The sequence below is a fragment of the Sceloporus occidentalis genome, unplaced genomic scaffold (genome assembly GCF_023333645.1).
Source record: "Sceloporus occidentalis isolate IW3139 unplaced genomic scaffold, rSceOcc1.0.p SCAF_3, whole genome shotgun sequence".
Classification (NCBI taxonomy): Eukaryota; Metazoa; Chordata; class Lepidosauria; order Squamata; family Phrynosomatidae; genus Sceloporus; species Sceloporus occidentalis.
Genome location: NW_028316983.1, coordinates 149,980,780 through 150,003,620, shown reverse-complemented (window position 1 = coordinate 150,003,620; position 22,841 = coordinate 149,980,780). Strand labels below are relative to the sequence as shown.

The 22,841-nt window shown below is 39.0% G+C and overlaps 1 protein-coding gene across 2 annotated transcripts in view; it reads left to right on the top strand.

The window, feature by feature from the left end:
* The window catches only part of CDH12 (cadherin 12), a 330,249-nt gene that overhangs the window by 177,337 nt on the left and 130,071 nt on the right, over positions 1–22,841 (top strand). For both annotated transcript variants that reach the window (XM_089516580.1, XM_089516582.1), the window contains exon 3: positions 16,798–17,092. In XM_089516580.1, coding sequence (XP_089372706.1) covers positions 16,798–17,092 — 295 coding nt within the window. The remainder of the gene's footprint in view (positions 1–16,797; positions 17,093–22,841) is intronic.

Here is a 22,841-nt window from a genome sequence, read left to right as displayed (position 1 = left end):
ACATTGTAATTGTCTGCCAAATAAGTGTAAAAGATGTTGAAATCTTTGTAGGAGAAGGGAGATGGCAACTCTGATTCACGATTACTATAATTGGTATGGTGTTGGATTAGGACTCTGGGAAACCAAGTTGTGAATCCCTCATTCAGCTTTGGAAACCCTCAGGTGAACATATCATATCATACTCTCTCAGATTTAACATCCCTAGAAAGTGCACAATACCTTAGTGTGTGTTTGTGTATACTAGTCTAAGCCACATTGGCAGGGTCTCCATTCAGTGAAGATAAACAAGATAAACAAGACAGCTAAGCATTGGTTGCTCTCCTCAGCACATCAATGACACAATTTCTCTGTTGGCGGGGTAGGATGGAGGGGAAATCTGGTTTGTACTTTAAATTGAGGCTTTACTAGTACAGGGGCCTCTCTTGAGAGATTATCACCTTATTAATAAACCTGATTTACCTCTTCCAAGTTACATTCAAATTTGGGATGTAGCTGTGTATTACTGCATGGATTTTGGCACTGTTGCTGCCTCTCAACTGCATCCAGGGGAAAATCTGGCTAAAATCTGCCCCCCCCCCCCAATCAGCTGCTTTTCAAATCAGCCAACTGAGGACGGATTTTAGCCAGATTTTTCCATGTGATATCCATGTGATAATACCCAGTTGCATCCTGAATTAGAATGCAACTCGGAAGAGGTAAATTGGGTTTGTTAGTAATGCAATAACCTCCTTGCTTTCAAATGCCTTCTTGCAATAGGTGTACACTCTGGCAAGAGGCTGCCTCAGTATCAATGTATAACAATTCATATTTATTGAGCATAACTCATAACAATTTGACTATTGTTATTATGTGCCTTCAAGATGACTCCAACTTATGGCAACCCTATCATAGGTTTTTCTTTGCAAGATTTATTCAGAGGATGGGAAGACCTTTCTGTGTGTTTTAGTCTGTAGTCTCTTAAGTTTAGCTATGCCCCTCTAGCCACTTTAGATTGGTCAGCAATAGCAATAGCAAGTACAGTACATTTCTATAACAATATGAATATTTTGATTGCAATACATTTCTATACTGCTTATCAGTGAACTAACACTCCCTAAGTGGTTTACAGTGTGTGAGCCAATTGCCCCCAACAAGCTGGTTTTTGTTTTACCAATCTACGAAAGGATGGAAGGCCGAATGGACCTTGGAGCCCTTCCTTAGATCAAATTCACAATGTTGTGGCTTTCCCCACAACACCAGTAAACCCAGAGCACTACTCTTAACATAGAGATTCAAACCCAGACTTTTACTATGTAAACACTAAGTATCTTGGCCTAGATGGGTGAATCTGCCAGGGCTGGTTTCTTCTGTGTTGGATTTTTTTTCCAAAACAAATTTTAAAAAGTCCCTTTATCCCAAATATCTGGACAGAATTTGCATATTATGGTAAATTCTTATCAAAAACATCTTCTCTATATCTATATTACACTATATCTATACAACACTGATAATGTAGATCAGATAGATAAGACCACAGTTATCCTGCAGTGATTGTACTTCCCCACCCCAAATACTGCAAGATAATTCTCATCTCAAAAAGGCATTTAAATATATATTGAATCTTAAAATGCATACCAAAATATACAAAATATGTATTTAATTTAAAAATCCTTCTAAAACCAGAAATAAATATTCTGTATACTTTAAAAATAAATAAATAAAAGAATGAGGCAAAATTAGGACAGAATAGACTTGTGAATGAATTGATATATACAAAATTGACACAACTTGGAAATAATCTGGGCCAATTATCACTTTTACAGTGTCCCTGATTTGTTCTCTTTCACTTCTGCTCATGAATCATTCATTGGTTCTTGTGTTTCTAACCATGATTATTGGGTGTTCTTCCATTTGGTGAACTCAATTTCACATATGGGCACTGAGAGATCTTGGAAACAGGACAGGTAATTAGTTAGTTGGCATGCAGAATAAGTTGAAAAGATAATGCTTTCAGGGAAAAGTAATGTCTCTAAAGGCATGGCTGAATTTATTAGGAAAATCTGGAGTTGGTTGTAGTTTGGAAATAGATGGATGGGAGAGAAGGTTTGTAGAACAATATTTACAATTAAGTACATGTTGAATTCATTAGGCAGGAACTCAAACACATTCTGTTTCCCAAAGAGATGGGTAGATGCCATTGGTTTCAGTTGTAGTACATGAAATCTCCTTTTTACTTTATCTGACTTAATGAGATATTCACAGTGGTGACCAGTGGGTTCTACGTCAAAGCATTCGCTTTCTATTTCAGTCTGAAATTTAAAGGAACTGCTACTAGACACCTCATTTCATGTTGCTGTTGTTGCTGTTGTTGGGTGCCTTCAAGTAATTTCTGACTTACGGAGATCCTAAAGTGAACCCATCATGGGTTTTTCTGGGGCAAAGAGTTTGTGACTCTCTGAAGCTTAACAGTGGGTTTCCATGACAAAGAGGGGGATCAAATCCTAATCTCCAGAGTCACAATATTGAAAATCAAACCACTACACCACATTGGCTCTCACTGTCTCTTAAAATGAAGGCTTGGTTTGAATTCCATTGCTAATATTCCTTGGTAGACCTACTTATTTATTTATATTTATATTTATATTTATATTTATTTTATTTTATTTTTATCCCACCTTTCTTCCAAGTTGGGACTCAAGGTGACTATACACACACACACACACACTATTTTAAAAACAATTAAAATAATCCAATTAAAATGTAAAAAGTTTTTAAAATTACAACATACAACATTTTAAATATATAAGGTTAAAACTAATCTAAACCAACTCCCACCCCCCAATAAAACCAGGCCTACATGATTTTAAAAAGCTTGTTTGAATAAAAATGTTTTGCTTTCCTGCTAAAGGCCAGCATGGAGGGAGCCAGCCTAGCCTCCCATGGAAGGGAGTCCAGAGGATGGGAGCAGCCACTGAGAAGACTTTCTCTCATGTCCTCATCAAATGAGCCTGGGATGGTGGTGGGACAGAGAAAAAGCCTTCTCCTGAAGATCTTAGAGCTCTAGGTGGTTCATATGAGAAGATATGATCTCTAAAATAGTTTGGACCTAAGCCGTGTGCAAATGAATTTTTTTTACTTCTTTTTCAAAATCTATAACATTTGTTGTTTGCTGTTATGTGCCTTCAAGTCAAGTCTAGCATATTTTGCCTCTCTTGTAGGGGTTTTGTCATCGTCATCATCATCATCATCATCATCATCATCATCATCATCATCATCATCATCATCATCATCATATGTTACATCAGTAATATGTAAGCAACAGCCATACACATATCTTGAAAATATTAGTAAATGCAACCATCTTCATACTCCAGTTTCAGAAACAAATTGTAGTATAATTGCCACCCCTCCTGAAAAAATGTTTGTTACTGTATATTATATATGTTAGGGAATGGAACTCAAGTTATAAATCTTTCCACTGGAAAATACACACACACACACACACACACACACACACACACACACACACCCTACAAAATGTTTTCAGATATATTTTTGTTATGTGCCTTCAAATCATTTCTGACTAATGGTGACCCTAAGGTGAACCTATCATGGGGTTTTCTTGGCAGTATTTATTCAGAGGAGGTTTGTCATTGTGTTCCCCTGAGGCTAAGAGCATGGGACTTGCCCCAGGTCACCTAGTGGTTTCCATGGCCGAGCCAGGAATCAAACCCTAATCTCCAGAGTCACTTTTATACTTATTTAGGAAATGACTATAAATTCATAAACCAATGTTACAGTGAAAATATTAGCCCACCCAGGTCTTAATCAATCACCTGAAAATGACAACACAACTCATCATTTTTGTACATTTTTCCACCCTCAGGTATATTCCGCACAGTAGAATATCAATGCATTTTGTGGCAAGGAAACTGAAGGGGGGGGAAAGTGCATATTCTTACAGTGTATCAACACATCCCTACCACATTCGTTTTGAAGGGTATTCTGTGGTTGTGTGTGTGAGTGTGTGTTTGTTGTAATAGTTGCTGTCAATTTCTGGGAAGATTTATATTGCTCGGCTTAGGAAGAAGACTGCTATGCAAAACAAAATTGAATGGCTGCAGAAATGTTAAGTCTTTGCAAAGAGCATGTAAATTTTTAGAAAAGTATTAATCATATAAAACCTGTACAGTCTCTGAAAACAAAGTGGTGAGCTTTATTTCATTTTTCATTTTCTTTTTAAAAAACAAACCAACAGTGTCATGGCTCATACTGGTGACATTGGGTCCGAACAGACAGGCCAAAATAAAGCTGCTTTGGGCTACTTAGGAAGTATGATGTTTAAATGGTGCATGCCTCCTAAGAGGCTGGAAGTCACGCCAAAGCCATGCTCCAGTCCTAAAGACTGGAGCGCGACTTTGGAGCTGCTTCTGGCCTCTTAAGAAGTGTGTGACATTTAAATAGCATACCTCCAAAGTGACCCAAAGCAACTTTATTTTGGCCTTCAGTTCAGGTCTGTAGTTTACCTACAGTGTTTTGATGCACCGTCTCATTCATGTGTAGTCAGAAATAGTTCCCATTAGACTCAATAGGACTTACTCTTCAATAAATATGTGTACAATAGTTGCCTGTGCTATTAAAGCAATTGAAAATGTGTCAGCAGGTTAGAGTAGATACATTGCACTTTTTAATGAATTTCAAAGGGAAAATGATTAATAACATTGGCATTCTTTATTTTAAAATCAGGCTAGATGTACTAGGGCATCTATAAAAAGTATATAAATGAGTAACTGACCTGAGAAAACATATACAATAAACTACTTTTCATTTATGAGTTCTCTTTCTGGATTAGGTGAAATGTTTGCTTTGCTGCTAATTCAAGACCTTTGACATCCATGTTTGTGCACTGATAATCCAGATGATCACAGTTACTATGGGTTCTTTGATCAGATGCACTAAGAATGCTCTGCTTTGGCAAGCCCTATAAAGGAGATGGTTGCTCTCCTCATTCACTTTGATGTGGTGCCTTGGCAGGCAAAATGACAAAGAAAAAGTCATTCCAAGTCAGTTCAGAAGAATATTTAATGAGTTTCATAAAGAAAGTTTCAGTCATACACGATCTTAGTAAATTGCTGAATTGGTTTTGAGTGGAAGCTTGTATATTTCCATTTGTGATGCAAATGTTCTTGTTTGCTTTAAAAGAGCATTAATAATTGGTAAAAACTAGCTGGCTATCCTTGACTGTAACCTGAAATTACACATTTTTGTTGGATGAGAATTATTCAATCCGTTATATCCAGATGACATGAAAATTCAATATTTGGAAGTGGATCATGCAAAAAGAAAAAATCAGTGCCATTTTCTGCTGCTATCCACCATACTGATTTTTGTGAAGTTCACTTGAAGCTATGCAGCTGGTCAGAAGGATAGATAGCCAGACTGATTGGGCATGTATTTATTTGTGTGTGTGTATTGCAAACAGTCTAGTGAGAAATGTACATACATTCGTTTCAGTTTCCATGAGCAACCCTATTGTTTCTCATCATTTTCCTTCCTGCTATCCCCACTCCTCTAACTGTCCCAACATCTTTATCTATTCCATTTAGGACTTACAATAAATTCTGCATTCATCATTTGGCACTTACTCATCAAAACCTATGCCAGAATCTTTTGATTTCTAAAACAGTTAATACTGGTATGTTATTGTATATTAAATCCTCTAATAATTTCTGGTCAGCATTTCTTACAATGGACTTTCCACTAGTCAGTGGAGAGTGATCTTTGAACTGAAATCTGATCTGTGTGAGTGTGAATATATATGTAATACAACCGTGTGCAGATGGAATGTGGAGGTGATGGTGCTTACATGGGAGGATATGGGAGGACTGTACTAGAGATATGGAGAATATTCAAGTAGGGCAGGGATGGGCCTCTTTTCCTTGGCTCACTTGCAGTCCCCAACTTCTTTCTGCACTTCCCAAGGGTTTCTATGCACCAACTGCAAAATGTGTTTATGTGTGGGGATATATTCCCTTCCAAATGGTCAGTTGTGCATCTGACAGCTTCTGGATCATGTTCTCGGGGGTTTTGGACCCATCAGAAGAACCCCCCTCAGTTACTTCCCTTTTGGGAAGGAGGGTGAGGTTAGTACAGATCTAAGAGAGGAGAATGAGGCTCAAAATGCCTTAAGAAACAATGAAATGGTTAATAGAGGTCTAGCAATAACATCTAGTCAGGTTTTATTGGCCATTTGAGGTTAAAAATTCAGCCCATCAAAAATTATTTTTCTTGCTGTGTGCCTTGAAGTCATTTCTGACTTACCCTAAGGCAAATCTATCATGGGGTTTTGTGGGCAATGTTTGCTCAGATGAGGTTCATCATTGCCTTCCCCTGAGGCTTATATAAGAGAGCTAAAATGTGTGGGGGATAATACTGAGAACATATAACCCTCCAAAGATGCAGAGGGGCAGCCAGTGCAGCTTCAAGTCCTTGGTGTTGTCTACCTCTGATGTTCCAGGGGTTCCTAGCAAGGAAATCACTGATAGGTATTGGAAGTACTTGCCTTGCTGTAAATAGCTTATAATATTGGACATTCTTCACTTTACATTCATTTATTTCCTGAAACATCTAGGAAGGGTCAAACATGTTCATGAAGGGTACTGTGGATATTGCATACTTTGATTTCAGTAAGGCCTTTGACAAGGTTCCCCATGACATTCTTGCAAACAAGCTAGTAAAATGTGAGTTAGACAAGGCAGCTGTTAAATGTATTTGTAACTGGTTGACCAGCCGAACCCAAAGGTTGCTCAGCAATGGCTCCTCTTCATCTAGGAGAGAAGTGAACAGTGGAGTGCCACAGGATACTGCCCTGGGCCAAGTGCTATTCAATATCTTTATCAATGACTTAGATGAAAGAATAGAGGGCATGCTTATCAAATTTTCAGATGACCTCAAATTAGGAAGAATAGCTAATACCCCAGAACACAGGATGAAAATTCAAAATGACTTTAATAAATTAGAAAGGTGGGCCAAAGCTAACAAAATGAATTTAAATACAGAGAAGTGTAAGGTACTGCACTTAGGGGGGAAAAATGCACATATATAGGATGGGGGACTTAAGGAGACTATGCATGAAAGGGATCTAGGAGTCCAAGTAGACCACAAGTTGAACATGAGTCAGCAGTGTGATGCGGCAGCTAAAAAGGCCAGTATGATTCTAGGCTGCATCAATAGAAGTATAGTGTCTAGATCAAGGGAAGTAATAGTGCCACTATATTCTGCCTTAGTCAGGCCTCACTTAGAATATTGTGTCCAGTTCTGGGCACCACAATTGAAAAAGGATGTTGACAAATTCAAGCATGTCCAGAGAAGGGCAACTAAAATGATGAAGGGTCTGGAAACCATGCTTTATGTGGAAAGACCTAGGGAGCTGTATATGTTTAGCCCGGAGAAGAGATGGTTAAGAAGTGATATGATAGCCCTATTTAAATATTTGAAGGGGTGTCACATTGAGGATGGAGCAAGCTTGTTTTCTGCTCCTCCAGAGACTAGAACATGGAACAATGGATGCAAGCTCCAGGAACAGAGATTCCACCTCAACATTAGGAGGATCTTTCTGACAGTAAGAGCTGTTCAACAGTGGAATACAGAGTGTGGTGGGGTCTCCTTCCTTCAGTGTCTTTAAACAGAGGCTAGATGGCCATCTGTTGGGGATGCTTTGATTGTGAGTTCCTGCATGGCAGGGGGTTGGACTGAATGGCCCTTGTGGCCTCTTCCAACTCTACAATTCTATGACTCTATGATAAATAAGCAAGCAACAATTCAGAGAGAATAATGGTGGAAGAACAAACTTAATGCCCCCCTCTCTCCGTGTGTGTGTGTGTGTACATGCACCTACACATCTCATGCTTTAAGCCCCAAAGAGATTACCCTTTCAGCTGCTCTCCAGGGGGCTACAGAGCACAGCATTTTGACTCTGCACATCACAAAGCTGCTCTGAAGCCACCTGGATGTTGGGTGGTTGCCCAGATGTGGGTGGCTTCATGATGTTCTGGCAGTGTGTCATCTACATGCCACACACTGCCCGAACATCATGAAGCTGCCATAGGGCCACAGTGGGACCGACGAAGCTGACTTTTCCCTAGCTGAAAAAAGAGTGGATCTTAACCTTTCCTTTTTTTTGGCTGGGTTCAAGGCAGATTGGGGCTGCAGTGTATGTTTGTCATGCTCTAATCCATCTTCCAAATTGGCAGTTTCAAGCCGCTCCTTACATCCCATCTGTTTCCTCCCCATATTATGTCCCCCCCACACACACTTATAAGAGAGTTCATCTGTCATGGCCTCCTCTGAAAAATCCCCACTTTTGAAGTTTGATATGGGTCCTGAGAAATCAGTTACTGATCGTTACACTCATTCAATGAATTGCACTTCCCAAAGTTCTCAGATGAAAAGGAAAAGAAGTTGCTTCTAAGATGAAGTGCAGATATGCCCTCTCCTGTACCTTAAGAACCACTATGAATATTCTTAGATTCTTTCTTATTTTGAAAGAAATGTCTACTTTCCATTATGATTTGTGGATTTTGTTATAGTAAATAGGAATGATAGGGGCAACCACTTGTTATATGCTAATGCATTCTGTTTCCTGTCAAGTTGGAAACAGAAAAAGTCAAGGAGAAACTCTTGAGAAAGCACAACAGATGCTCTGCTTCTCCTGGTGTGTGAATTCTTATTTTATGTTATGTTATTTTTTGCATGCCATCTGATCAAGTTCGAGAAATGTTAACAATAACACTGCCACCAAACAGATGCCCTTATGGCTGCGTGTCTATAGTTTTATCCACAATATCCCCTATTCTTCAGTGTGTCCCACCCAACTTTAATTAATATGGAGAAGGTGACATGAGTATGAAACAGGTACAGCTGGTTAATATGTTTTCCTTTTTACTGCCATAGAACTCAACTTTTATAGACATTGAGTCTTGTAATAAAGAGCAATAGGCAGACAAGTGTGGTAGAAAGGGACTGCTCACTCCAGACAATGCGATAAAATATGTTAATGCTCAATATGAATAAGTACTGAGGATCTGTGACAAATGAGAGTCAGCACAAGTCCACTAAAAAATTTGTTGAAGATTTCACAAAAGTATTTCAGTGGATGGCAATATGTCCCATAGATACTCAAACTTGGGGCTCATTCCCACTACAACCTAAAGTGAATTGCTGATCAGTTTATATGACCGTCATGCCTACTTGAAACTGGTTCTGATCCTGGTGTGATCGATTCCAACCGTGATAAGCGAGGCAGATACAAAAAAAAAAAAAAAAAAAAAAAAAAAAAAAAAAAAAACCCATGCTTTTTCCTGACTCTAGTTCTACGGTGTTTTGTTTTGTTTTGTTTTTTTAAAGAATCAATTCTGGAGTGTGTTCAACAAGTGGGAACAATGGATCTGAATCACATCAATCTGGAGGGAAGGGAGTCATGGCAGAGGGGTGTTTACCATCCCTCCTCAGCTTATGGTAGATCCAATATCCCTCTCCCCCTCAGTGCTGCCTTTGTACTTGTAGTGCGATCGATGGGTGCATTTTTTTAAATGAAATTAATAGAAAATTTGATTCATTGATGTTGCAACTACTTGCAAATGTAAGTAGTTGCAAAACTAATGAATCAGATTTTCTATGAATACACACACACAGACACACACACACACACACACACACACACACACACACACACACAGAGTCATCCCATGGAGGATCCAGGCAAGCGGGGGGGGGAGCCCTCCACGGGTCCCATCCAGACCCCTGCCATACCTGGATCAGGTGATCCAGGCATGGCAGGGGGGGGAATCTTGATCCTTGCCATGCCTGGATCATCTGATCCAGGCACGGCAGGGATCTGCACGGGACACATGGGGGGCTTCCCCCCTGCCATGCCTGGATCACCCAATCCAGGCATGGCAGAGGTACGAACTTGTGGGGATGACAATCAAGCAAAAAAGAAGCAATTACAAAAAATATCCGCTTTCATAGTGGGAATGACAGACCTTTTGGAATTGCTTTACCAACAGGGAGCAAAGGCAAATCCCACATTGGTTTAAATGTACATGGGAATGAACCCTGAGAGCACCTGAAAGAAGATCAGTTCATGCATGATCCAAGTGATTCCTTTGTACAAAGCTGAGTTGAGAATTTCTTCAAATGCAAATTCAAGGATTCCACAGGATAGAACCATGGCAATTAAAGCAGAAAATGATGCTATAATTGTCTAGTATGAGTCGACCCATGTTCTAGAAGAGAGCTAGGTTTGCAAGCTTTAAATTGTGGGTGAATGATCATTGGCTCGCCAATTGCTTGGTCCACAGCTCCATTAACTCTGTTTAGTATGTCTAATGATAAGAAAATATGGAAGTTATAGCGCAAAACACTTGGAGAACTAAAGTTCCTCCACCCCTGACTCTCTGCTCTTAACAATCTCAAAGGTGCTGTGGGAAATATATGGTAGTGGAGATCAGACCTGCCATCTGACCTGGAGGGAGGCCAAGATCCTTAATTCCAAGAACATAAAACAGGCTACAGTGGGTCAGGATGACAGCAGAAGCACTCTTGATATGCTCAAGGGTTATTCCTTCCAACTCTATGATTCTACGATTCCTTTGTTGTGGGATATATTATAGACATTAGGCCTGGTTTCATGATCTACCAGGTGCCACCAATGGGAGTTTTGGACCATCAGTGATCCAGATCAGTGAGGTATCTTTAGATCATATGGCATGTTCCAAGTAGTGTCATATTTTCTAATTGTGCTATTGTGATCCTATTGATGGCAATTTCATTTAGTTGTTTTATCAGGACATACGGAATTCCTCTCAGATCACCTATCACCACTGAAACCACAATTGTTTCCTTTCCCTAGAGGGGTGAACTCAATGTATAGGTGTCAGTATTTCATAATATTTTATCTCTCTTTGATAGATGCAAATGTTGTTGTTGCTGCTGAAATATAAAATATTTCAATTTAAAAGTTTAAAATAATATTATAGATATATAGATTTTTAAAAAAGAAAAAAGAAAGAAAAAGAAATGGCAGAACCAAGTGGGCTTGGCTCAAGTATTAGGGTGAAACTGAGCTATAAAACTGGAGCAAGTGGAACTCCTCTCTCACACACAATCACATCACTGTCGTAAAAAAGTAACCAAATACCCTGAATATTGGATATCAGCAAAATTATGTATGAGTTAATGGTCCTATTGGCATAATTTAGCTGGAACACATTGAAAATTGATCAAGGTACTGTTTTTTATTCAGCCAAAATTCCTCAGTTGTTCTGGCATTAACTCACCATGGGCAATATATATTTTGACAGTCATTACAGTAACTCATGATGTAAAAGAGTCTTAGCCCAGATTAGCATACAAGGATACAGTGGACATGATATAGATAAAAATATCTTTTCTTTTAGTGCTAGCTTTCTTATTTTCTCTGTTGATTTCCATTTTATTGTGTCTTTCTCTGACTTTGTGTTCCAACTATTGGTCTTCAATTTGCCTACCTAGTTACCTGTGATATATGTATATATGTGTGTAAGTGCATTCATTAAAAATTTCATCATCCGATTCTACAAAGAACACTGAAATAGATGAACCAAATATCACTGATTCACTGCAACAGGAAGAATGTTCATATTTCCTTTTTGTCTTCCAATATACTAGTGAAGTGTGATGATTAAAACAGTGATGAGCTTGCAGATACTTTTGAATGTAATGTGATTCCCATAAAATTAAATGTAATTCCCATAATCCTATAATAGCCAGAGCTGATAGATGTTTTAAAAAAACACCAAAAAACTGGGAGACCAAAAACAACTGTGGCCACAGTTGCTAGCCCTGATTTACAGTGCTGAAATCAAATATAAATCTCCAGTGTACTATGAATCTTGCAGGGTGACCATGAACCAGACATAATTTCTTCCCCAAGCCTGTCCATAGGATTTTTGTGAAGATAATATGAGGGAAGGTAGATCATATTTTCTGTTTTCAGCTTTTCAGAGGAAAGACAGGTGACTGTGTGTGAAAGAGTGGTTGGGTGGGTTTAAATATAAGAATTAATAATCAGGGCAGAGTCAGGATCACGATGTAGACTAACAGAAAATTTATTTATTTAATTAAAATTATTTTCTCTCTCAGGATAGAAGTTCTGGGATTCTTGGGCATCAGGTGTTAAAGTAACTCAGCTGAGCATATTTATACATATTGAATTTGATGGGATGGGTGCATTAGGAGAACCAGAAATGTCCTTGATCATAGATAAATAATACATTCATTGGTATGTTCTGAAGTGATGAATGCTAAGCATTAATCTAAAATCTACATGGAAGTTGCAAGATTTATGGGCAGCAGATGGTCTTAAAGTTGTAGGAGACATCCAGATGCACTCTTGCTTCCTTTGACCCTCACCCTTGCCATTTCTGTGTCAACTGTAAAGTTGAATTTATGTTGAAAGGTTTTCCAGGACTGAATTCCATATGCATTTCATTAGGAGAGCCGAGGGGCCATCTCACTCATGGGCCTTATCCATACCATAGAACATTTTAAACCAACCTGGAAGGTATACTAGAAATAAACATTCCACTCCACCAGTCATACTTCCTTTATTTCTGGTCAACACTCTCAGGTCAGTTATGACTGTAGCCAAGGGTCCGTAGGGGAATTTTATTATGTTGTTATTAGTCCAAATATTGCAAGAGGGGGGCTGGCTACAAGAGCCCACCGAGATCGTCTCCCGATATGTATACGGAGTAGACCAGGGCCTCCCAACAAATAGAGCTGAGACACACTTCTAGAATTAATAACCAATTTATTTATAAGGGGAAAAGCACATACGATTCACTAGCATACACACACACATACAAGGCTCAGGAAAAGCATAGGTTAGCATGGAATAGGATTTTAGGCATCACTGGGGTGATACGTACCAGAATGTAGACTCCCTCCAGGAATCCAAATGGAATATGATGAGGATGGCATGAGGCTCAGCCATGGAATGACTGGCCAGGAGCCAGGAGCCAGGTCAGGGTTCAAGGGGACAGAGCTTCCCCCTGAAATCTAGACTGGCCCAGTGAACAAGCAAATCTGGGAGTATTTATAGGCAAAATCTTGCTTCTGGCAAAGGTGCTTGATGGTGAGAACAATGGTGTTTAATTACTTTCTTTGCACCTGGATGTCCCTGTCTGATTGTCTTAGTGGTCTTAAGCTACTCGGACAACAGACCTGGGGAGGGGGCAAGAGCCTCAGGCAAGGCAAACATTTGCTCTTCCTGGTCATATGATAATCCTCTTATGCGACTCTCTAGATATGATGATGTGGGTGCCCCTCAGGGGTGTATGTACATGTCCTTATGCCTTGCTGGCAATGGTGGACAGGCTGTTTAGAGTTCATCTAGGGGTCATTAAGGGTTATCATTTATACCAAAATATATATGGAGCAGCATGGGTAACAATGACAAGGATACTGAAGGAAAGATCAGCTCTCAACTGGGCTATGTGTCCTAGAAACGTATCCATTGAGGTTATGTTCGCTCAACACTATTTCATGACTTTCTCTGTTTGGAAAGACATGGATGGAACTGTAGTTCACTCCTGCCTGTGCTGTATGACCTCAAGCACCTTTCAAGGATGAAACTGCTTCTCCTCTCACTGCTCAAGTGGTGAAGGGTTATTGATGACCATCCTAGTTGTGTCTAAAAGACACAGACTGAGCAACATTCCTTCCTACACCTATCACCATCTTATCCAGAAAGAAGTCTACCTCCTAAAGATTCTCCATACTGATCTAAATGGATTGGGGGTACCTTTGCAGGGTGTTAGGTATCTGTGTGTGAATTCTCTTGGGGATGCATTTTAAACAGGTTTATTTATTTCACTGCAGCTTCTTTTTAATACTGTCTTTATTTTTCTTGTAAACGTGTGTTTAGAGAGAAGCAGGAAGTGTTTTGTTTAGGAAATCACATTCTAATGGTCTATGTGAAAGGATCTGAGTTGGGGTATTTTTTTTTGTTTTGTTTTTTTAAATTTTAAATACAGTGAGTGGGAAAAGAGAGCGAGCGAGTGCAAGAGCACAATTATCTCTTTTCCAGAACTATTATCTATTCATTCCACAAAAACTGAAGAAATTTGATGTATTACAGGGAGAGGGGAGAGCTTTCCTTTCAACTGTAATGAATTTGGCACACAAACGAAGACCCATTTTCTGTTGAACAGATGAGATCATTATAGAATCTACTCAAAAAGGCAAATTTGTAGAGGAGCAGAAGACATGAAGGAATTAACCTGGTTAAGATACTGAACAAGTTACCCACTAGAGGGGAATACAGAATTGGGAGCTACATTCCCCCATTTCCCTCCCCTGCATGATGATCATTCAGTAAAATTCCCCGTTCCCACTGCCATTCCCTTCACCTTTTGTGTCGTGTCTTTTTAGATTGTAAGCCTGAGGGCAGGGAACTGTCTAATTAACCATTTTGTAGGCTTTTGTGGCTGAGGCGTGGGGTATAACTACTCTAAATAAAAAATGAAAATTAAAAACCTCATGCTTATGAAATAGTGGGAGTGGAAGCAGAGGAGAGGGGTTTGTTTGTTTTTTTGGATAGTGAACAATGATCACAACTGTGGAAAAGGTTTAAAGCTTTGTTGCCAACTTGCACAGAAAAGGTAATGAGGATACAGAAAAAGCAATTGGACAGTCTCCTATTCTGTGTACAGCTGTTGTGTGCCTTGGTACAGCAGCAGAGAGATCCACTCACTGGCTCAAGTACTCAGCCTCATGATGGTCCAAGGTCTGTGTTGATGCTCACTGAGCATAGCCCGAGGAGTCTTATTTATGGATGCAAAGCCCCTTGGTCTACATGTGATTTTATACTTTATACTTTTGTCCTGTGTCAGGATCTTATGAGAGGTCATCCATCACACTTGTCTTTGAAAGTCATGTTCCAGACTGTTATCAACTGTCCTTGGACATCTCCCCAGGTGCAGATGTTTATAGCACCTGAAGCCTGAGAAGATAGATTTCTCCCTAATTTCTCAGGCTTGTACTGTTCCAGTAACTATCAGTGCTTCCCAAACATTATGAAGTTTAGCTCTGCAGTTTCTTGGGCATGGGTATAGATGAAGAACACCATCTATCTTCTCATTACAGTAGTCTTCTAGTGACATTTCAATACAGGGAAACTTAAAGAAAGGGAGAATGATAAATTATGCATCCTTATATATTTTTCCTATTTTATCTTGTGCCATATATTGTTCTTGCTTTGTTACTGTTACTATGTGTATATATGAATGAGAGGGAAAAGCCGGGGGGGGGGGGGAGGGGGGCAAGAAAAAGCCTTTATTTCAAGGCTCCACTTTGCAATCTGTCCTATATCCACTTAGGAAGGAATGAGTCACATTGAATTAAATAGAATTTACTATTCAGTAAACATCATAAAATTGCATTGTTCACTAACTTTTTAAAAAGAAAGCGATCATATGCCAAGGGCACTGAGCTTTGTCACATGTTCAGAGGTGATATGTCCTCCAGTCCATGTTTGAAAACAAAAGCCAGTTCCTTTTTTAATGGAAAATATACTGGACTGGAGAGGAATTCTTTAATTCTCTCATAGCTATTATCATGCAGTGTCACTACTAACATCATGTAGCATCTTATTTTATTTGAAGGAATACAATCAGCTCAGTAAAAGCTGCTATTTGGCTCTCTCTCTCTGTTTCCTCTTTCTCATTTATGATAATTTTATGTGAATTATTAATGGATTGTTTAATCTTAGTGTATATTTATTATTATGTGATTTTAGCCTATTTTACAATTATTTAAATGTTGGCTTTATAATTGCTATTGAATTATGTGAAAATATTGTTTTGCCTGATTTGTTCTGACATTATTGTAAGCCATTGTTAGCATGACATTAACATGGAAAAGTGGCATAAAGATAAATATGATGGTGATGAGGGTTGTAAGAATGACACTGAAGATAGGTGGAGTCAGTTATTGTGGCTATGCCTATCATTGTTAAATAATTGCATTTCCTACAGTTGTTAAAAAATAGGAACTCCAAGAACAAAAAATAGTAGAGATCATTGGGGTGCCAGAAACATTTTGGACTGCTAGTTGTTGTCCTCTCCTCACATTTCATACAAGCAGTCAAAGAAAATAAAACTTTTTGGTATGTCTATAAAACAATTTTGAAAGAGTATGTGCTAGTCAACTCTCTCATGACACAATGTATAACTTATATAATGAACACATAACTGTAGAATATACAGTTGTGCCTAGGTGGATTTCAAGAACTAGGATATGATAATCCTGAGCGATATTGGAGGAAGAAGAGAGAGAGACTCATGGAACATGGTAAGGCCAGGGAGAAGAGTCAGGGGATGGAAAGGCTGAACAAATAGCATGATGGAGGGGAAAAGTTTGAAAGAAAGAGTGAAGGTGGAAGAAAGAGAAAAACACTAGGGTGAGTAGGACAGATCGGTTTGTAACCTAGGCAGAACTACTAGAGGCCAAATGTTTATTAGGCAAGACTGATCATTTTCCTACTCCTTTCTATAGACAAGATGACAGAGGAACAAAATAGTTAATAATAAAAAGTCTACATCAGACAATCTTTTTGAGAACAATATGCATTATAGTCTCCCTCTTGTTCTTTTTTTTTTTAGATATTTCTCAATGTTGTTAACTTATAGGCCTAAAGTTTTAATGAGTAGTTGCTGTTCTTTCATCCACAAATTTCTATATTAATGATTTTGCCCTTCTCTTTTTTTTGCTAAGCTTCATTCAGACTTGGACAAGGGAGTGGGAAGTGTTAAGTATACATTATCAGGAGATGGAGCTGGTACAGTGTTTACCATTGATGAGACCACAGGGGACATTCATGCCATAAGGAGCCTTGACCGTGAAGAGAAGCCTTTCTACACTCTACGAGCTCAAGCAGTGGACATAGATACGAGGAAGCCACTGGAGCCTGAATCAGAGTTCATCATCAAAGTGCAGGATATTAATGATAATGAGCCAAAATTCCTTGATGGGCCTTATGTTGCCAGTGTCCCTGAGATGTCTCCAGTAGGTAAGTAAGAACTCTCATCACTTAATTTGAACCTTTTAATCTCATTAAATAACTTTTCATCATTTCTTCTAGAATTAAAAAAATTAAAAAGCCACCCTTGAATATGTGTGGTGTTTTTAAGGAATGACTAGCATATACACAATGATGCTACCAACATTCTGGGAATATAAAGGATTGCTAGTTGCAATCCATGCTTTGTACAGAAATTCCATTAATGTGATCTATCACTTAGAAGAGCATTAAGTAGACTTGAGGGTGAAGCAGACAACGCAAAAGCAATGGCCAAAGGCTGCTTCGGTCCCAGTCACTCCAGGGCTATGGTGACTGGACATTGCAGTCCCAAAGCTGGCCACTGCCACAGTTCTGAATGGGCCACCAGCAGGAGCAGCTTTTTGTTGCTCCTTTTCGGGCCAGCTTCAGGCTGCCTTAGGCAGCCTCAAAGTGACTTCAGGGTGGTTTGGGGGTGTGCGTTGTTGAAAGGCCATGCCCCCAAAGTGCCCTGAAGACACTTTATTTGGTCCCTGTGTTTTTGGCCCTGGTCACTGAGATGTTCATGTTGGTAGCAGGTCTGGTTTGAGTTACATTACTGTAGAATATGTAACAACTACCTATACAGAGGAAGTGGAGATTCCAGTCAGGTATGACTCATCAGTGGCCCCCTAAGCAACCAAGGAATTTATTTATTTATTTATTTATTTATTTAGGTATTTATATCCCGCCCTTCAGCCCTAATGGCTCTCAGGGCGGCTTACAATTATTATTTTTAATCAGACAGTTCCCTGCCCTCAGGCTTACAATCTAAAAGACACGACACAAAAGGAGAAGGGAATGGTGAAGGGGGAGGGAATCAGGTCCAGCATTCTTCTCTCCTTTGGAGGCCTGGACCAAGGCAGATGGACCGGAGGGAGGGCTCTTCTTCTTCAGGCTAACCTGATGGTACTGGGCCAGCCATAGAGTTCCTGTCATGTAGATCAGATGCATCTCATGTGTCTACAATTAAACATGTTTAAGTTTTGACATCATTCCTAGGTATCATTTTATCTGCATGGGATTATGATAAACACTATATGGGGCTGGAACTGAAAAACATTTCCTTTTTTTAGGATTAGGAATGTCAGTGATGACATAGATATTGAACTGAAAGAACCTTTGGGGAGTATCCCTTGAGGAGTTTTTATGCCTGCCAGTTTATATTGCAGGTAACAGAAGTTGAAGGCTAGAATGTATGGGTCAAAAAACCCCAGTAACAACATGCACCATGAGGCTGAAGTTGTGCACATGCTCACAGATATTTCAACATGAAACTTAATTTTTTTCTACTTCTGAAACCTGTTCAGGTTGAGTATCCCTTATCTGAAATGTTTGGGACTAGATATATTTTGGATTTTGGAGTGTTTGTTTTGTTTTGGAAGACCTGTATATGCATGTGCATACATAATGAGGTACGTTGGAGATGGGACCCAAGTCTTACACAGAATTCATTTATGTTTCATATAAACCTAATACACATAGCCTAAAGGTGATTTTGTACAATATTTTAAATAATTGTTTACATGAAACAAAGTTTTGGTACATTGAACCATCAGAAAGCAAAAGTGTCACTATCTCAGCCACTCACCTAATATTTGTTTGTTTGTTTGTTTGTTTGTTTTAGTTTTTGAAGTATTTCAGGTTTTGGAGTTCCAGATAAGGGAGACTCCACTTGTAATTGAATTTATTTCATAAATTCTAAATGAAGGGTCAAGTGAGCTGAGACAAAGGAGATCTTTAGTCAGGAGTGTTGCTATGTTTTAAAAACCTGTCAACATCCAGCTTGGGAGCAAGTCCAAACCAAGCAGCCAATGCTGCTATTGGCTCCATGGGAATTGCAGTGGAAGATGTTTGAGTAGACATGATATTAGCAAGCAAGATTTTATAAAAAAAAGAAAGTTCATCCTTCCAAGACTAGGAAACTTTATGTATACAGGAAAATGGAAAGCAGATTTCTGGTGAGTTGCCTTTTTCTTCTAATTCATTCATTCATTCATTCATTCATTCATTCATTCATTTTGAAGCAAATGGAAGAACACTCAGAATGTGGCATATATACATAAACAAACAAGCCACTCGTTATGCTCAAGTCATATCTTAATCTGTCAAATTAATCATTAACATTGTGTGGGGACCATAGAAAAATAACCCAAACAAACACCATGTTTTTCAGTGCTGAAAAACTCTGATGAGAAGAATCATGGTTTAACAAGAATCCTTGTTGTCCAGGACTTATACCACATAAAAATCACATGTGGTTGTTTTCTGCAACTTTTTTTTTTGCACAGAAAGCATTATTTCAGCACAGTTATGTTATTATATGTGCTGAAAAAAGGTGTTTCTTCTGTAGAAAATGTCATAATTTGATAGTTACTCTCCCCAAAATTGCACATGGCTGATTTCTATGCAAATCAACCATGTGTAAATTGTGCACATAACGTAAGTGCCTAATTGTGAATAGGCTTTGAAAACTGCTGTTTTCATAGACATTCTCAATGTGGGAAGAAAATTGCTTCCTTGAGGAATAAAATTAATGAAGACTTGCATCCCTAGTGTTATCTCAAGATTTTCCTCCCCCTTGTGTTAAAATAATAATAATAATGAATTGATTCTCATTCATTTTCATAGAAAAGAAATTGCTTGAGGCAAATGAAGAGATCATTTATTTATTTATTTATTTCTCCCCTTTCTCCCAAGGTGGCTTTCAATAACTGAAACAAGATTACTATAAGACATTATTTTACAAAAATCATTTTTTTAAAAAAATAACAGCATTATGTTTTTAAAAAGTTTAAAAACAGTTTAAAACACTTAAAATCTTTTAAACATAATTTTCTGTAGAAGATGTAAAATATTGACACTACTGCTCCATAGTTACTTTCAAAGATGTCTCTGAATAGAAACTTCTTCATCTGCCAGCAGAGGGAGAGAGAGATGGCAGTGGGATAAACAGGATCTCCTGTTGGAGGAAATTCCATAATCTGGGAGCAGCCACAGAGAAGGCTCTCCCCTGAGAACTCACCAAATGTGCTGTGAAGGAGGTGGGACTGAGAAAATGCCTTCCCTTTCAGAACTTAAAGCTCACAATGACTTCTATGATGAGCTTGTATTTCAGAGCCTGCTCTGGTATATAGCCTGGCCACAGCATTCTGGAAACCATTCATTCTCTCTTTACCCAGCCTTCTGTATCTGGACAATGTTTATTTTTGCCACTCATTCCTATGATCTCCAATCCACCTAACAGCTTGGAATATTACTGAAAAACAAAAACAACAGCAACTAATTTCAGTTCTAGTTCCATGTGCCCTCTCCAAACAGTAGCTATCTTTTACTTGTTTCTTTTAAAAAACAGTACTGGAAAGATACAAGCCACAGTGGTACAAAACATCATTTCATTCATTCTCTCTCATTGTCACCGCAAGATCCTAAGCAGATCATGTACAACAGCAAGACCCAGCACTTCATCTATGTGATATTCCTCCTCTACCACTTAGTGAGACCAGTTCTCCTTTACTATATAAGTGGGTAAATGGGTGAATGGGTAATGGGTAAACCACAAAAGGAATAAAGTTATCTGTTGCTATCATAATCTAACTGAGGGGCTTTACAGATGGGCAGGGAGGGGCAATGAGATGCCACCCCTTTCTGCCCCTGATCAGTACTGTGGCAACCACACGGCATGGCACTGATCTGGTCCAAGTAGAGCATAAAAAGGAACTGGAAAAACTGGCTCCTTTTTGTGCCCTTGAAGGGGTGCCACAGCTGCCGCCACACGTTTGGGCGCTGCGCCAAAGGGGTGTCGTCATGGTGTGTGCCATCTGAATGGGCGCACACTAAGATGGTGCCAGGCAGTGTGGTGAGGGCTTTGAGCATGGGGATGATGAGCCCTCACTCAATCCACAGACTGCGCTTTTCACCGATCTGTAAAGGGCCTGAATCATGTACTGATTATTGCCAGATGAGCTTATATAGCTGTTCTGTAACCAGTGACTTTTCAACTTTCTTCCTGTTACAAAACTGATTTCTTTTGAGGAATTTCTATCTATGCTTCCTGACTGGGCTGAAAAGAAATTAGGACTCATGGGAAAAAGTGTTGTTTGTCCTGCACGTTTGCTTAATAAGTATGACCCTGTGTGTATATTTCAGGACATCTGTTTATGTTGTTCAGAACAGCTAGAGCAGGCTGCAAGCATCAGAATGTACTCTAACAAACTAAATAAAGAAGCTTGTTGGCAGTTTGTCCTGTCAGATTTCTAGTGCCTTTTTCAGAGGTAAATTCAGTCTAGGATGTACAAAGCATCTGGCTAATGCACCTAGCAAAATGCTTTGTCCTGATATGTGTCCCCTGGCTCCATTCTTTCCTGATTGATTTTATTTTATTTTATTTTTAAGTTGAAGATGTTGTCACTGTGTGCTTGTACAGCCTTTTCTCAGATGTTTGCTAGCAGCTTGGCTTGTATTACATGAAACAAACAAAAGGGTTTATCAATAGGATATCATGCATTAGAGAAATTGCAAAGGAAGGCATACATGCTTTAGCTGAATAAGCTGGAATGTTCTAAAAAGATGTCCAGCAAAAGAAAGGGTACATGAGTGAAATTGCTATCAATGGACTATAATAGGAGCCTGACTCCAGAGTGATACAATGTTAGTGTATTTATGCCTGAACTGTGGCAATGACAATGGAAGACTAATGGACGTGCACCATGAGATCTTCTGTAGAAATATGCAAATATATACTGATGTAACATTAACTATCTGATGATATATGTTAATGTTCAATTAGTTGAACAGTTTTCTGGAAGTCACGGGCTGCATTTCCACTGCAGAAAGAATCCAGTTTGATACCACTTCCCTGTCATGTCTCAATACTATGGAATTCTGGGAATTGTAGTTTGTTGTGGCTCCACAAAAGGCTAAAAGTCTTACAAAACTAAAGTTCCCATAATATGATAGCACTGAGTCATGGCAGTTAAACTGGATTATTTATGCAGTGTGGATGCAGCCAAATAATAATAATAATAATAATAATAATAATAATAATAATAATAATTTTTATTTATATGCCCCGCCTCTTCCAAGCATCAAAGTGAGATTACATCATTAAAATAATACAATGCAATTGAACAATCAATAAAATACTAATACTGAATTATACATCCCTATTCATTTCTTAAAATCTCCTAACATCAATTCATATACCATCATACATAGAGAGGGGGGTCTCAATCATCATCTCTGTACCAAATCCAATGGGAAAACCCACAGGAAGAGATTCGCCTTTAGTGCCTTCTTAAAGGCATCTAAGGTAGTAATAAGACGGATCTCCTCCGGCAGACTATTCCACCACAATTTAGGGGCTGCAGCAGTAAATGTTCTATGGGAGCTTGTGGTTAATCGAGTATTACAGTGTTCCAACAAATTCTTCCCCGATGTTCTGAGTGTGTGGGGCAGATTATGTAGGGACTTAAATCCTGGAAATCAGGTGGAGTGCATCTGGATAAAAATTAAAGGGGAGGGAAACAACAGGGATGTTATTGTGGGAGTGTACTACAGGCTCCCAAGTCAGACTGAGGAACTGGATGATGCCTTTCTAGAACAGATGACCACACATTCGGAAAGGAGAGATGTAGTAGTGAAGGGTGACTTCAACTATCCTGATATTTGCTGGAAGTCAAACTCAGCCAAAACTTTAAGGCTTAGCAAGTTCCTCACTCAC